The sequence below is a fragment of the Megascapheus bottae genome, chromosome 18 (genome assembly GCF_031878675.1).
Source record: "Megascapheus bottae isolate mThoBot1 chromosome 18, mThoBot2.hap1, whole genome shotgun sequence".
NCBI lineage: Eukaryota > Metazoa > Chordata > Mammalia > Rodentia > Geomyidae > Megascapheus > Megascapheus bottae.
The window spans coordinates 7,010,726-7,026,615 of NC_143526.1; the positions used below are offsets into that span (position 1 = coordinate 7,010,726).

The following is a 15,890-nucleotide window of genomic DNA, read 5'->3' on the forward strand; positions in this document are numbered from 1 at the left end:
GAAAGCTCAAAGACAGTGCCAAGGCCCTGAGTTCAAGCCCCAAGATTGGCAAAAAGAAAAAAAGAAAAGAAAAAAAGGTACTGTCCACCAGGTACGGTGGCTCACACCTATAATCCAGGTTGGCAGTTCAAAGCCAACCTGGGCACAAAAGTCTGTGAAACTCTTATTTCCAGTGAACCACCAGAAAACTGAAGTGGCACAGTGGCTCAAACTCAAGTGATTGAGTAGTAGGCTTAAGCTGAAGAGCTCAGGGATAGCAACGAGGCCCAGAGTTCAAGTCCCATGTCTGGCAAAAAAAAAAAAATCTCATGGTCTTTCCTATCCAGGGTGGCTTTGAACTATGATCCTCAGATCTCAGCTTCCTAAATAGCTAGGATTACTGGTATGAGCCACTGGTGCCTGGTTTGTAGCATCATATTCATGGCCAGCTACCATTCCACCATATAGGTGGACTATACTAGCTACGATTAAGTTGATCATACATGTTGCGTGCACAGTTGCTGTGAGCTGTAGTTAGGCGTTCCCTGGTAGCTATGACAGAAATTCAACAGCAAGTTAACTGAGGAGCAGAAACACAGCAGTCCACTAGATCAAACGAGGCCCAGTGAAGTGGCTTATGTAGCCCACTCAAGTCTAGTTATGATTTAAATCAGACTAGACAGTTCAATTCCAGCTCAACATTAAAAAAAAGAAGCACCATTGAGTACAAATTTTATTTAGCAAATAGACACCATGATTCTTCCAAAATCAAAATCAGTGACACTTTTTCAGGCTTCACACTTTGGCTGATTTCTTCCTATGTGGCCGTGCTGTCTTCTTCCTTAGAATCAAGATGACTCAGGAGAGGGGAATCAGGAATGGTGGGGTTCTAGGGAAACCTCCAGGGACAATGGACACCCTGCATTTAGACTTCTAGAGACTGGAGGGTGGTGCAGGTGAGGGCTGGGCAGGACGAGATGGCCAGAGAGCCTTGGTCATCATGTATCGTTCGGTATCATGCCTTGGCTGCTGTGACCTGTGCCAATAATTGGCTCATTCACCAGTTCAACAACACATGGGTCTAGGGCTTGGCTCCCGCAGGGCGCCCACTCCAGTTCCAGCACAGTGATGTTGTTTGGGGCTGATGTGGTCAGGATGTGCTGTGGCACAAATAATGTCTTCTGGGGTCCTCGTGCTGGCCAATAGCGGCCAAGATTAAAGCTGTTGATCCACACCTGACCCTGAAGAGAGACGGAGAGATAGGAAATTATCAACCCAGGATGTGGCGACAGCCTTGAGTTACTTCACCTTGGCCACATCTCCGCTCAGTTGTTCATACAAGTAACAGGACAATGAGGTCAGAGGGAAAGAGCACATGTCTGCCTAAAGTCTAGCAGACACTGAGAAATGCTCTTGTTCACATCCCACAGAGGGAGGTCAGTGATCAAAAAACACCTGCTGTTGGATTAAGTCATTTAGAGAAAGGATGACAGTTTCACAGTTCTCAGAAATATTTTACTTTTTTTTTTTTACCATGGGATGTTATCTCTATCCATCCTAAAAGACATACTCAATGACAGCTCTACTGGCTTTATATCAGCCTAAAATCTGCCAGGACCTTGATTTCGCAGCAGTAGAGAACTGCAGCATTTACTTCTGTGCAGAAGTAGGGCTTTGATATTAAACGCGCAGCCCATGAGGAACGGCACAGACACTTAGGCTTCGTGACACCTTCTTGACCAGAGGCAAATAGTGAATAAAACTGAGTTTTGTAGCTGCTCTGTATCCATGAGTGAATCAAGAGCACTCCGGCACACGCCTGTCATCCACTACTAAGGAGGCTGAGATCTGAGCATCACCCTTCAAAGCCAGCCAGGTACAAAAGTCCACGAGATTCTCATCTCCAATTAACCACCAGAAAATGGGAAAGTGGTAATGTGGCTCAAAGCTGAAGAACTCAGGGGCATGCTCATGCCTAGAGTTCAAGTCCACAACCAAAAATAAAAAAAAAAGTGGGGAAGCAATATAGTACATATATACAATGGAATTTTACTCATCTATCAGAAAGAATAATAATATGTCATTTGCAAGGAAAAGGGTGGACCTGGAAAAATTAAGTAAATCAAACTCAGAAAGACCAATGGTGCATATATCTCTCATATGTGGAAGTTAGCTCTAAACACAAACATATATGATAACATAGATGGGAGCTTATACATATATACAAAAACTGGCTAAAGGACAGTGTGCTTAAAGTGGGGAGTCCAGTAGTGTAATTCCTGTGAACAACCAACAACCTGTTCAATACAGAAGAATAGCAGGAAGCAGAAGCACGTTTTGAGGGGAAGGGGACAAGGAATGGAGGGAGGAAAGGTGAGTAAATGAAGGCATATTCAATGTACATTATATAAAAACTGAGCTCTATAACGAGGGAAAGGAAAAGAGGGGAAAAACAGGAGAGAATGAGGGAAGGGGGTGATGCTGATAAAAGATGCATTGTAACCTAACTTACAGAATTGAAACCTTTTTGTACAACTACTTTAATAATAATAATAATAATAATAATAATAATAATAATAATAATAATAACTAAATACAACAAACAAAAAACCCTGAGCTTTGGTCCTGTTTCACATCTTAGTATCTTAGAGAACGGTTCTCAATCCCTTGCGCTGAATTGTATGCATGGACCTGCTAAGTAGGCCAGGGGCCATTCTGAGCCCCATGGCTAGGTGGCTGGGGATTGGAGTTGGTGCAAAGAGAACTGATAGCAGCTTGGGAAGGTGACATGGAAGCCACTGCTGCTTCTCCTAGGAAGTCACCATGGTTAGATACAGGTTCACAGGAAAGCAGTCCCCAGCATGTCTAGCTGACTGTTGGGTCTTCCGGTCTCCACACCTTCTTCCTCTTGCTGACTGCTGCTCTTGCTGGCAAGAGTTCCTACAGACTTCTTTCTCTGTGGGTCCCTCAAATCCTACTGGTATCCGGACTTGGATTGTGTAGGCACACATGCATATGCGCTGACACACTCAGTGAGGCCCTGGAGTGTTTGCTTCGCTTTTTTGTTCAAGGCTGGTGCTTTACCACTTGAGCTACATCTCTGCCTCTGGCTTTTTGCTGGTTAATTGGAAATAAGAGTCTCAGATTTGTCTTCCCAGGATGGCTTTGAGCCAAGATCCTCAGATTTCAGCCTCCTGAGTAGCTAGGATGAAAGGCATGAACCATAAGCACCTAGCTAGGACTTAACTTTCAGAATCTCTCTGTTCCCTGCCTAGGGCTCAGGGAGGAGGAGGTGAGCCTCACCCTTCTGGTTCACCTTCCCAGCCCCTTCCGCTCTTGGGGAGGTCTGATTCCTTGCAGTGACTGTAGATAGTAGCTGGCTCCACTTCTTAGAATGAACCATGACATACACCAAACACCAATGCCCGCAACCTACGTCTTTCTTCTTCAACCACTCTTCCTTCCTAGCCACACCTGTTACCTGGCCAAGTGGCAGACAGCAGGGCTGACGGATGGAGAAGGCCTGTGATCTCATCAGCAGACCACAGGCTCTCCACCTTCCTCCATCCTCACAGCCAGTCTGTTCAACAGAGTCCTAATCAGTGCTCTGATGACGGCAGCCTCCTTGCAGCTCTTCATGTATTCTACCAACTCCAGAACCTCGGTCTCCTCGGTCCCACACCCAGTTCAGCTGAATGCTGGTCTACATAGCAGCTCCTCTACTTTCTTCCATACATTCCTGCTTTCATTCCTCCTGTGGCCCACAGCTCATGTTTCCTCCTTTCCTGCCTCCCTGGCTCTGCCCTTGCTCCCTCAGCTCTCCATGAGGCCTTTTCTTGGCTTTCTGAAAATACATCACACTCACCTCACCTACACATCACTCACCCCCAGGCCTCAGCACTGTCTCCAGAGCTGAAGCCTTTGGGAGTTGTAGGGCACAATTGCACCTCATCTTCTCAGAGGCAGAGTTGTGATTCTCCCAGTCCTGGACTTCTCAATCCAAGTCTCTCATCACTATCAACTCTCCTCTCTTTCCCTCTCCCCCCTCGCCTCTCTCTCCAGTCTTGGGGCTTGAACTCAGGGCCTGGGCACTGTCCCTGAGCTTCTTTCGCTCAAGGCTAGCTCTCTATACAGGGCTTCATGCATGCCAGGCAAGCACTCTACCATTAAGCCATATTCCCAGCCCTCACTTTCTCCTTGGTCCTTCCTTTCTTTTCCTTCTTCCCCTTTTCTTTCCTCTCCACCCTCCCTCTTACTCTTCTCCTTCCTTCCCATCCTCAGAAAGGCACATCATGTCACCTCATTTGTTTGATGACTAGTCTAGCAGTTATTTCCTGCAATACTGGCTTTATGAAGAGAAAGGCCTTTTTGTTCAAGATGGGATTCTTTGTACTCATCAAAGACTATGCATGTTCATTATAGTCTAAGCCTTATTCAGTAGATGATAGCTGTCATTCTGCTTGAGAGGATTTACTGAAGAGATGACTGAAGCTTAATACATAGGATACTTCTTGTTTCTCAGCCTCCCATTTAAGATTTTTTTTTTGGTCAATCCTGGGGTTTGAACTTAGGGCCTAGGCACTATCACCTTGGGCTTTCTGAAGGCTAATGCTCTACCACTTGAGCCACAGTGCCACTTTTGGATTTTTCTGTGTATGTGGTATCAAGGAATTGAACCCAGGGCTTTGTGAATGCTAGGCAAGTAGTCTACCCTTAGGTCATGCTCCTGGCCCGATCCTGGTTTTTTTGAGTAATTAGATGGAGATGGGAGTCTCAAGAAGTTTTCTGCATGGGCTTTAAAACCACAACCTTCAGATCTCAGCTTCCTGATCAGCTAGGAGTATAGGGCATGAGCTACCAGCACCCAGCTTACATTATATTTTTAAAAGATATGGCACACTGAAAGAAAAAAAACCCTGAGTTTCTTCCTTGACTTAGAACAATCAAAAAACACTTTAGCTGGGCACTGGTGACTGTTCAGGAACCTGAGATCCGAGAATTGCAGTTTGAAGCCAGTCCAGGCAGGAAAGTCCAGGAGATTCTTACCTCCAATTAATCGTCGCTCTCAAAAAACAAACAAATGAACAAAAATGAACACCAAAAGCAAACAAACAAAACCATTAATGGAGCTATGGCTCAAATGGCAGAGCCCTAGTCTTAAACATAAAAGAGCTCAGGGACAATGCCCAGGCTCTAAGTTCAACCCAAGGATCAGCATCCTTGCTCCTTTTCCCCCCCACCCCCCCCCAAAAAAAAGAAAGGATGGATGGATGGAAGGAAGGAAGGAAGGAAGGAAGGAGGGAGGGAAGGAAGGAAGGAAGAAGATAGCACTTTAAGCCAGGCCCCAACTAAGTATAGCTACTTAGGAGATCTGAGGATCACAGTTCAAAGTGAGCCAGGAGCAGACAAATCTGAGACTCTCATATCTAATTAACCACCATCCAGTTAACCAGCTGGAGGTAGAGCGGGGGCTCAAGTATTGAGTGCTAGCCTTGAGTAAAAATAGCTGAGAGAGGGTAGGGGCCTGCTTCAAGCCCAAATACTTGCCTGCATGTGTGTGTGCGCACACACACACACACACACACACACACACACACACACACACACACAGAAGCATTTTAAGAACTTCGTGGCTCAACCTGGGCAGAAAAGTCTGAGATTCTTCAATTCCAACCAAAAGCTGGAAGTGGAGGCTGGGATGTAGCCCCGTGGCAAAGCATTTGCCTAGCAAGTGCAACGTCCTTGCTTTGATCCCCAGTACCAACAAAGAAAAAGACAATAACAACAACAACCTTTAAAGTACATTGTATGGCCAGGCACTCACGCTTTTAATCTTAGGTACTCAGGAGGCTCAGATCTGAGGATTATGGTTTGAAGTCAGCCTTGGCAGGAAAGTCCATGAGACTCTTACCTCCAATTAATCACCAGAAAACTGGAAGTGGTGCCATGGCTTAGTGGTAGAGCATTAGCCTTGAGCCCAAAACCTCAGAGACAGACCCTAGGCCCTGAGTTCAAGCCTTACGACTGATATAATATATAAAGATAAAAAGTATACTATATGGGGCCGGGAGCATGGCCTAGTGGTACAGTAGCACATATGAAGCCCTGGGTTCAATTGCCTGGTACCACATACATAGAAAAAGCTGGAAGTGGTGCTGTGGCTTAAGTGGTAGAGCACTAGTCTTGAGAAAGCCCAAGGACAGTGATCAGGCACTGAGTTCAAGCCCCAGGACTGGCAAAAAGGGGAGAGGAAGTATGTTATATGTATCCATGGAATTACCACATGAAAATCTCTTGTATGATATGATATATATATATATATTTTTTTTAACCAGTCTTGGGGTTTGAACTCGTGACTTGGGCAGTGTCTTTGAGCTTTCTCAAGTCTAGGGCTCTACCACTTGAGCCACAGAACTTCTAATTTTTTCTGTGTATGTGGTACTGAGGAATTGAACCCAGGGTTTCATGCATGCTAGGGAAGCACTCTACCACTAGGCCACACTCCTGGCCCTGGGAGTACCTTTAAAAGTGGGACAAAAACTCCATAATCTGAAGGACATTTACACAAGTAGAAGACTTGACCAAGATAAAGGTCCAGTTCCAAAAGGGATAAAGGTCTTCAATACATGTAACGCATGAATTGGAGAGTTAGCTTGTGAGAAATAAAATTAAATAATAAAGGAAGTCAGGAATTGGTGGCTCATGCCTGTAATTTGTAGCAACTGGGAGATTGAGATCTGAAGACTGAGGTTCAAAATTAGCCAGGTTAGGGGCTGGAAAGTCGGTGAGAATCTTTTTGTTGTTGTTATGGTTCTTGACCCAGGACCTAGACACTATCTCTAGTGCTCTACCACTTCCAGAAACAGCTCTACTTCCAGCTTTTAGGTAGTCAACTGAAGATAAGAATCTCATGGACTTTCCAGCTTCAGACCACCAACCTCAGGTCTCAGCCTTCCAAGTAGTTTGGATTATAGACAGGCATAGCCACTAGCTCCTGGCTATCTGCGAGACTCTTATCTCCAACTAACCCCCCCCACACAAATATACATGTATACAAATATATATGTATATATATATATATATATGGAAGAAGCGTCACGTGAATTTTGACTTGGGCCTTTAAAAAGCCTTCCACAAAAGCTGTGTGGACTAGTGTGCTGATAATGAAGACAATTATAAGAGTATGATCATGAAAATCGGTTAGCTCTTCTATGATATGTGAAGTGTATATGAGAGGGAGAGAGGGAGGGGGAGAGACAGGGAGGGAGGGGGAGGGAGGGGGAGGGAGAGGGAGGGAGGAGGAGGGAAAGGGAGGGAGGGAGGAGGAGGGAGAGGGAGAGAGGGAGGGAGGGGAAGGGATCAGGAGGGATAGGGAGGGAGAGGGAGAGGGTGGGGGAGGAGAGAGAGGCAGTCAGTCTAGGGTCTAGTTGCAGCTTTCTAGAATTTAACTGGAGATAAGCGTCTCCTAATGTCCTTACCTCCGCCTCCAGGGTAGCTAGGATTGCAGGTGTGAGCCACCAGGACCTAGCTGCCATGCCATTTTTGTTCTTTAAGTTCTACCTCATCACGTGAGCAAGACAAGGTCAGCTCATGGGTGATACGGATATAGCTCAATCTTCTTGGTAGCCCAACTGACAGCCATTTGACAGTCCTAGTTTCTTGCCCATCCCAGCAGATTCATGCAGTGTGCCAGTACTCTCGATTGTGAACTAGATCAATGAATGAATCACTTTAAACCACAAAAGGTAACTGATACACATCACCAGTGACGCATGGCATCTTCACATACTTTATAGGACAGTCAATCAGATCTATAAACTAATTTTTTTTTTTTTTTGTCATTGGCCTTGAACTCAGGGTTTGGGCACTGTCCCTGAGCTTTTTCCTTCAAGGCTAGCACTCTACCACTGAGCCACACAGTTCCATTTCTGGTTTTCTGGTGGTGAATTAGAGATAAGAATTTCACACTTTCCTGCCTGGGTTGGCTTTGAACCATGTTTCTCAGCTCCCAGCTTCCTGAGTAGCTAGGACGATAGGCATGAATCACCAGCACCTGGCCTACAAACTAAAATTTAAAACTGTAGGGTATAGGGCTTAGAGTATGAGTGAGCATGACATTACTTGTCTATCAACGCACAAACTGAGTTCAAATTCACTACTATTAAAAAAAGGGGGGGGGCATCTTATTTGTCCATTCCTCTTTCACTGATCCATCCCCTGAAGTTTCCCAGCCATGTCAGCGCCTCTCGTGGTTACGTCAAAGGAGAGCCAGGTGTATTCCACAGAGGACTCAGAAATGTCTCCAGTGGTGGATGTTCATATTGTTCTTTCCCACAGTCCTCCCCATCACACTTCAGAGGTGACAGGGAGGAAAAGCCCACAATGCCGGCCCACAATGCCCCTGGAGCTTCCTAAGAGCTGAAAGATGGAGATGAGGAAATCACCAATGCAGTGGTGGGGACGACATTCTGTGACATGGAGGAGCGGGCCCAGGTCTAAGACCTAAGGACCGTAATATAGAAAGAAGCCCGAGAAGGAAGACAGCTGCGCAAAGACTAGAATAGCTGTCAGAGCAGAGTGGCCATGTCAGGTATTGTAAGCTGAGGTCTGAGAAACATCTGTCACTCTAGCAAAAACCATCTCAGAAGGATGTGGGAGAAGAACAGAAGTTCTTGCCCATCTCCTTTCACTGTGGGGAGTTTTCTGAGCTGGGTCCCTCTCTTAATGGCTAAGGGACCCAGGATACACAATCCACCTGTGTCCACAGCTGTCTTATGGACAGGGTAAAATGGCTGACCTCTTCACACTAAACTCTACTTGGTGTTCACTCAATGTGAACCGAAAGCCACATCCGACCAGAATAACCAGAACTGATCTTTTTGTGTCATGAATCACATTTATCAGTGACTTCATTCACTAAATCAAGTGTGGGTTCCTTTGTAACACATGAAGAGTAAGAGTTGAGTGGGCTCCTCTGAAGATGGAGCGGGACAGGGGTCTGTGTAAGGTGGGGAGGCCGGGCACCAGTGATTCATGCCTATAGTTCTAGCTACTTAGGAAGACGAGAACTGAGAATCACACATTGAACCCAGCCGCGACAGAAAAGATGATAAGGCTCTTACAGCTGGGGTTTTGGGCATCATTTATTTAGTTCACTCTCTTTACCCCTACCCAACCATCTGTCAAAATGGGAGAAGTTGGCATTAGGGGGTGTGGGGTCTGTGTGAGTATCTAGAGGTCCAGAGCAAAGGGTTGTTCTCAGTATGGAGACCCCAACACATCAGGAAATGCTAACCACCATGTCTACTCAGCATGCATCGGTCCTCAGAGCTATTCAAGTGGGATTTGCAAATCTCTTGGATGGCTTTTCTTGTGTGCGTATGTGTGTGGGAAGCTTTATTGATATATATTTACACACATACACACACACACACACAATTCAAGAAAAGACAGGACTGACTGTTAACTTCATGACAAATTATAAAACTATTCTTAAGGAACAGCAGAGCCATCTAAATAGATCACTCCCAAATGTGGAGCATTTCCTATAATGATCAGATGGCACACTGTAGCTAGAGACATCACTTCATGGAAGCCATGCTCTCTTCAAGTGTCAACATCAACTTCTCCAGAACCAAGTTAACCAGAACTGAGATAATGACCAGCCAAGCCACCCAGAACCAGGCGTCTGAAACTATGCATATTGTCACCTGCCCCAAATTGTTCCTCTTCTTGAACCTAATGCTCAGGTCTGTACCATGAAGATGGCTCAAGGGGAAGTGCCATCTTCACACGGCATTCACAAAATGTTTTTCTTTCATTTTTTTGTTTTTTGCCAGTCTTGGGGTTTGAACTAAGGGCCTGAGCACTATCTCTGGGCTAATTCCTCAAGGCTAGCACTCTGCCACTTGAGCTACAGCACTACTTCCAGCTTTTTCTATGTATGTGGTACTGAGGTTAGCACTCTACCACTAGGCCAAACTCCTGGCCCATCTTCCATATTTCGTTTCTAGTACTCTTCTTTTTGTTGTTGTTGTTGTTGTTGGTATCAGGGTCTGGGTGCTGTCCCTGGGGTTTTGTTTTGTTTTTGTTTTCCTCAGTGTTAGCACTCTGCCGCTTTGAGCCACAGCATCAAGTCCAGTTTTCTGGGGGCTAATTGGAGATAGGGGTCTTGTGGACGGACATTCCTGCCTGGTCTGGCTTGGAATGACAATCCTCAGATCTCAGCCTCCAGCGTAGCTAGGATTACAGGTGTGAGCCCGGCGCCTGGCTTCCCAAACACTTTTATTACGTTCATGTCTTGCCTGAATTCTTCCTACACTGGAACACAAGAACTGAGGTTGAGTAGCTGTGCAGAATTTCTGGTAACGTACTAGAGTCTGAACTGAGGGTCTTGAGCCTACTGGGCAGGCATCTTACCCACGAGCCACACCTTCAGCCCTGTTTTGTCTTTTTAGGATCGTCTTGCTGCCTACCTGAGCACACACCTGCACTGGGAACTAACCACTTACACTTCCTGTCATTCCTGGGAATGAAGGTATACAGCATTGCATCCACTTCCCCTCTGAGGAGATGGATCCCTGGGCTGGGCTGGCACCAAGATCCTCCCAAACTCAGCCTCCCTTCGAGTTTGGGATGACAGGTTGTGGACCACTATGCCCAGTTATGGGTTAAAAAGAGATTTATTTTCCTGCCTTTGCTGGCCTTGAATCACAATCCTCTAAGCTTCCAAAGTAGCTAGGATTATAGGTGTAACCTACCTGTGCCAGGTTCAGTGCGTGCGTGCGTGTGCTTGAACTCAGGGCCCCGCTTTCTTTTTATTTTTTTGCCAGTGCCTGAGCATTGTCCTTGAGCTTTCTCAAGGCTAGAGCTCTACCACTGGGGAGCCACAGCACTACTTCTGGCTTTGTTTGTTTTTGTTTTGCCAGTCCCATGGCTTGAATTCAGGGCCTGAAAATTGTCCTTGGACTTTGCTCAAGGTTAGAGCTCTACCATTAGAGCCACAGCACCACTTCCGGCTTTTTCTATGTATGTGATACTCAGGAATCGAACCTGGGTCTTCATGCATGCTAGGCAAGAACTCTACCACTAGGCCAAACTCCTGCCCCCCCCCCAGCTTTTTTCTATGTATGTGTTTCAGTCTTCCTGCCCTGGGTAGCTTTGAACCATGCTCCTCAGATCTAGCATGGGTTTTGATAGAGACATTCAGGCCACAACAGTGGTCTTTCAGTGACCTAATTTCTTCCTTTAGTCTAAGGCTTTTTTTCTTGCCAGTTCTGAGGCTTGAGCTTCTTTTGCTCAAGGCTAGCACTCTACCACTTGAGCAACTCCACCACTTCCAGGTTTTTGTTTATGTGGTACTGAGGAATCAACCCTAAAGCTTCATGCATGCTAGGCAAACTACCTCTAGGCCATATTCCCAGCATCCTAATCTGAGACTTTTGAGGTTCTTCTGTGTTGTAACATGTATCAGCACCGAATCAGGGTATAGATGAAGAAATAGGGAAATTATTTTCTACAATTATCAAAAGGGCTAGATTTATGGGTATGGTGGCTCACCCCTGTAATCCTAGCTATTCAGGAGGCTGAGATCTGAGGATTACAGTTCAAATCCAGACAAAGCAGAAAAATCTGTTAGTCTCTTATCTCCAATTAACCACCAAAAAGCTAGAAGTGGAGCTGTGGCTCAAGTGGTAGAGCACTAGGTCATGAATTCAAGCATCAAGACAGGCACCCTCCTTCCCCCTCAAAAAAAAAAAAAAAAAAAAAGGCCAGAGTCAGAAGTTAAAAGTAAGCCAGACTCCGGTGGCTCACACCTGTAATCCTAGCTACTCAGGAGGCTGAGATTATGGTTTGAAGCCAGCCCAGACACTAAAGTCTGTGAAACTCTTATCTCCAATTAACCACCAGAAAGCTGGAAGTGGTGCTGTGGCTCAAGTGGTAGAGCACCAGCCTTGAGCTGAAGAGCTCAGGAACAATGCCCAGGCCCATAACCAGCAAAAAGAAGGAAGGAAGGAAGGAAGGAAAGGAAAGGGAAGGAAAGAAGAAAGAGGGAGAGAAAGAAAGGAAGAAGGAAGGAAAGAAGTAAACTGAAAAAGCAGGTAAATTCTCCCTCCGAGCATACTTCTAATATTGAGTTACAAGACTGGGAGGCATAAAAGGGCCATCCAAGTCTTCTTCCTTTGAGGCAGGCACTAATGGCAAATGCCTGCAATCCTAGCTACTAAGAAGGCTGAGATCTGAGGACCAAAGCTTGAAGCCAAAAACAGCCTAGGAAGGAAAATCAAAGAGACCCTGACCTCCAATTAACCACCAAAACCTGGAAGTAGAGCTGTAGCTCAAGTGGTAGAGTGCCAGCTTTGAGCAGAAAAAGCTAAAGGACAGAGCCCAGACCTGATTTCAAATTCCAGCCCCCCCATCACATACACACACAGCCATGCGCGCGCGCGCACACACACACACACACACACACACACACACACACACACAATTATCAAATCTTTCTCCTTTGAGATGGTAAAAATCTGCGATTTCCATGAATGTAGAGAGACAGAAAGAATGAAAGTATGTATCTGGCCAAAGGAAGTCCTAACAGTTTACCTGTGCATTGGGTAGGCCTCACCCACCTTACCTACCTAAAACCATTGTCTGGAGAATTAGTAACTTAATTGACTGACAGGTATTCTCCTAGCTCAGAAAGAATAAAACTACAGATAGGAACTACTATTTTGGGCTCCATTTCCTGCATGGGGAATAGGAAATATTTCTTTTTTCTTTTTTTATTTCTCTTTATTTTAACCCATCATATTAAAGTAAATCCTTGCTAGAATGTTTACCTAGAGAGACATGTTTTGTAAGCCACCCAAAATACTTTATGACAGAGGATCAAGTTCCTGTGATTTTATGTGCACACTGAGAAGTCAAGGAAAGCCTTCACCCATTCTCCAGGGCCAATCAGGCTGACCAAGTAAGTCAACGTCATGCTTGGAAAATTAGTGCAAGCTCCTTACCTGGCTTTTGACATCCTGTGCCATGCCCCCTACCTTTCCATATGGACTCTCCAGACAGAGCTGGGGCTCTGACTTCTATACCTCTCGTAGGCTGATCAGCTTTCCAAGCTGCCCACTGCTCACCTGCAGCTGGAGATGGCCAAAGGACAGCCTATACCACAGGGGCAGATGCTAAGCACAGGCCTGGGTGAGTATCTAACCCAGTCAGGGTGAGCCAAGTCTGATCTCATTTCTGAACCTATGGGCCTCCTGAGGAATGCAGAAGAAAATGAGGAAGAAAAGGAACACAAATTTGACTGTTTGCTGAAGGGACTGATCCAGGGAGATACTTCCTTTGGTGTTACATCCTAAATCCTTGAGACATCACTTCTTGGCCTACCAAAAGGCCCTGGCAGAATTAGGAAGGAGAAATGAAATGTGGCTAGGTGCAAGAGTATGAAGACATGATTTTGGCCTGGAGGGGAAGGTGGGGAAGGGAGTTAGAACTCAGACTTCCTCCTAACCTGCCACTGGGAAGGAAGTGAGGGTAGAGGCACAGTCAAGTCTGACAGGAAGGCCCAGGGAAGAAAGGTGTCACATGGTGAGGAGAAGGACTTCTTGGGGGAGATGTGAGGTGAGGGATGAACACTGAGGCTTAAAAAGGTCAGGAGGTCCAGAAAGGCCAACAGAGGAGCTGGGCTTGTGGCTCGAGTGCTGGAATGAATGCCTTCCTGGGTAAGTACAAAGACCTGAATTCAAATCTCAGTCCCAACAAAACAAAATAGAAAGGCTAGCAGGGAGGGGAGAAGAAAAACCAAGACTTCTAGCTTGCCTGAGAGCTTCTAGAAGCTGGCGATAGCGAGGGGACATGGCATGACTGATGTCTGGCAAAGGCCCACCAGCTCTGCTCAATCATCCATGAACCAGCAGAGAAAACCAATAGAAACAGAAAGAAAACCTTCCAAATGGAGGGAGAGAGGAGAGACAAGAAAGCCAGGGGTTAATGATTCATAGAAAAGGATTATGGGCCAGGTGCTGGTGGCTCATGCCTGTAATCCTAGCTACTCAGGAGCTTAAGATCTGAGGACCACTAACAGAAAAGTCTTTGAGACTTATCTCCAATTAACCACAAACAAAGCTGGAAGTGGAGCCATAACTCAAATGGTAGAATGCTAGCACAAAAGCACAGGGACAGTACCCAGTCCCAGAGTCCAAGCTCCAGGACTGGCATGGGCACACACACACACACACACACACACACACACACACACACACACACACACACACACGGATAGTAGGCCAGGCATCAGTGGCTCATGCCTGTAATCCTAGCTACCCAAAAAACTGAGATCTGAGGATAGAGGTTCCAAGCCAACCTAGGCAGTGACGTTCATGAGACTCTTATCTCCAATTAACCAATCTAAGAATCTAAGCTATCGGTCAATGTGGCAGAATACTAACTAGGAGCCAAAGAACTGAAGTGTTCAGGTCCTGAGTTCAAATCCTACAACTAAACAAATTAACAGAAGATAATGGGGATGTCTAGGATGGAGAGAGTAAGAACTCAAGACCCAGTGCTCATGGCTGGGCTCTACCACTTCCCTGGTCTGGCTTTTTGCTGCTTAAGTAGAGATGGGAGTCTCTTGGATTTTCTTGGTCAGGCTTTTAATCTCCAGATCTCTGCCTCCTGAAAAGTAAAGCTACGAATGCAGGTATGAATCACTGTCTTGCTTCCCATGAAGGTACATACCTTGGTCCAGCCAGGAAACTGGATGTAGGTATCCTGGGGTAAATCCGGGATCCCCTGGGGAATGGAGAAGCTGCCCACATAAAAGGCCGGGAGTGTGTATGAAGACGAGTTCTGAATAAAGTCTTTGGGAAGAAGCAGGTCGGTACCACGCGGGTCGGCACGACGCAGGCCGGCACCATGATGGCCAGCACCACGACGGCTAGCGTGACGCTTCTTCCAGACTGCTAGGCGGCTGTGCACTGTAGCCTCAGTGTTCAGTGGGAAAATGGTCCAGTTTGTGAGGATATTGCCATCAAGGGTCAGATTAGAGACCAAACCCTGTGAAGAAGAAACAAGAAATACCATGAGCCAGGGAAGGGAGGACTTAACATCCCACTGCATTCAGCACCGAATCCCTCGGAAAAGCACCAACGCACTACACATGCCAGTACCACAGCGCTGGCTTTAGGCCCAGTCACATCTTGGGAAGCGGGGTATGTCTACACTGCAGCATGTCCTTCCTGAGGAGGCCACAGTCAATGAGAGAAGCCCATGGAACCCTGGGCCTCACTTCAACCATTGTCAGTGCTTGCTAACACGGGATGGCTCCAAGGAATGGGAAAGCCTCTGCCTCTCACACAGAACCTGGAGCCAGTGTTGTCTCCAGGCCCCTGAGCTCAGGATGCTCACCTGAGTTCATTCAGCCACTGTCAGGTGGGAAACACCAGGTGAGAAGATTTTGAGGCCTGCAAGAGAATCTAAACGGCCATGACAATGGCGGTGAGCCTCACACATGGTGTGAAGACTGCTCCATGGGGCCAAGAGCTGGCAAGTCCCTGGCTACAGTTACCACACAGAAGCTTATGCTCAGAACTAACTTGGTGAGAGTACTCTGGCTTGTCCTTAGTCTTGAGCTCTCATTCAACTGTCAGTCATAGGGCTTGATATATAGAGCCAGGAGCTCTTTTTGGCTCAATGCTAGTGCCACAGCACCATAACAAATCAAGAGATTCACTCATCAATCAGTTGTTGACAACCAGTGCTCCAGCACTTGAGCCACATTTCCAGCACAGAATTTGGCTGGATATTTTGGAGACGGAACCTCATAGACTTTTCTTGCCAAGGCTCAGGGCAAACAGTCATCTGCCAGATCTCAGCCTCCCAAGTAGCTAGGATTACAGACAGAAGCTTCT

General features: G+C 46.3%; 1 protein-coding gene across 1 annotated transcript in view; it reads right to left on the reverse strand.

Moving 5' to 3' along the window:
- Window positions 1-699: 699 nt before the first annotated feature.
- Window positions 700-15,890, reverse strand: part of Glb1 (galactosidase beta 1) — a 97,419-nt gene continuing 82,228 nt past the window's right edge. The window contains exons 15-16 of the mRNA XM_090351810.1: window positions 14,719-15,036; window positions 700-1,220 (exon numbers count right to left, since the gene is read on the reverse strand). Of these exons, the coding sequence (XP_090207936.1) occupies window positions 978-1,220; window positions 14,719-15,036 (561 nt within the window). The 3' untranslated portion in view covers window positions 700-977. The remainder of the gene's footprint in view (window positions 1,221-14,718; window positions 15,037-15,890) is intronic.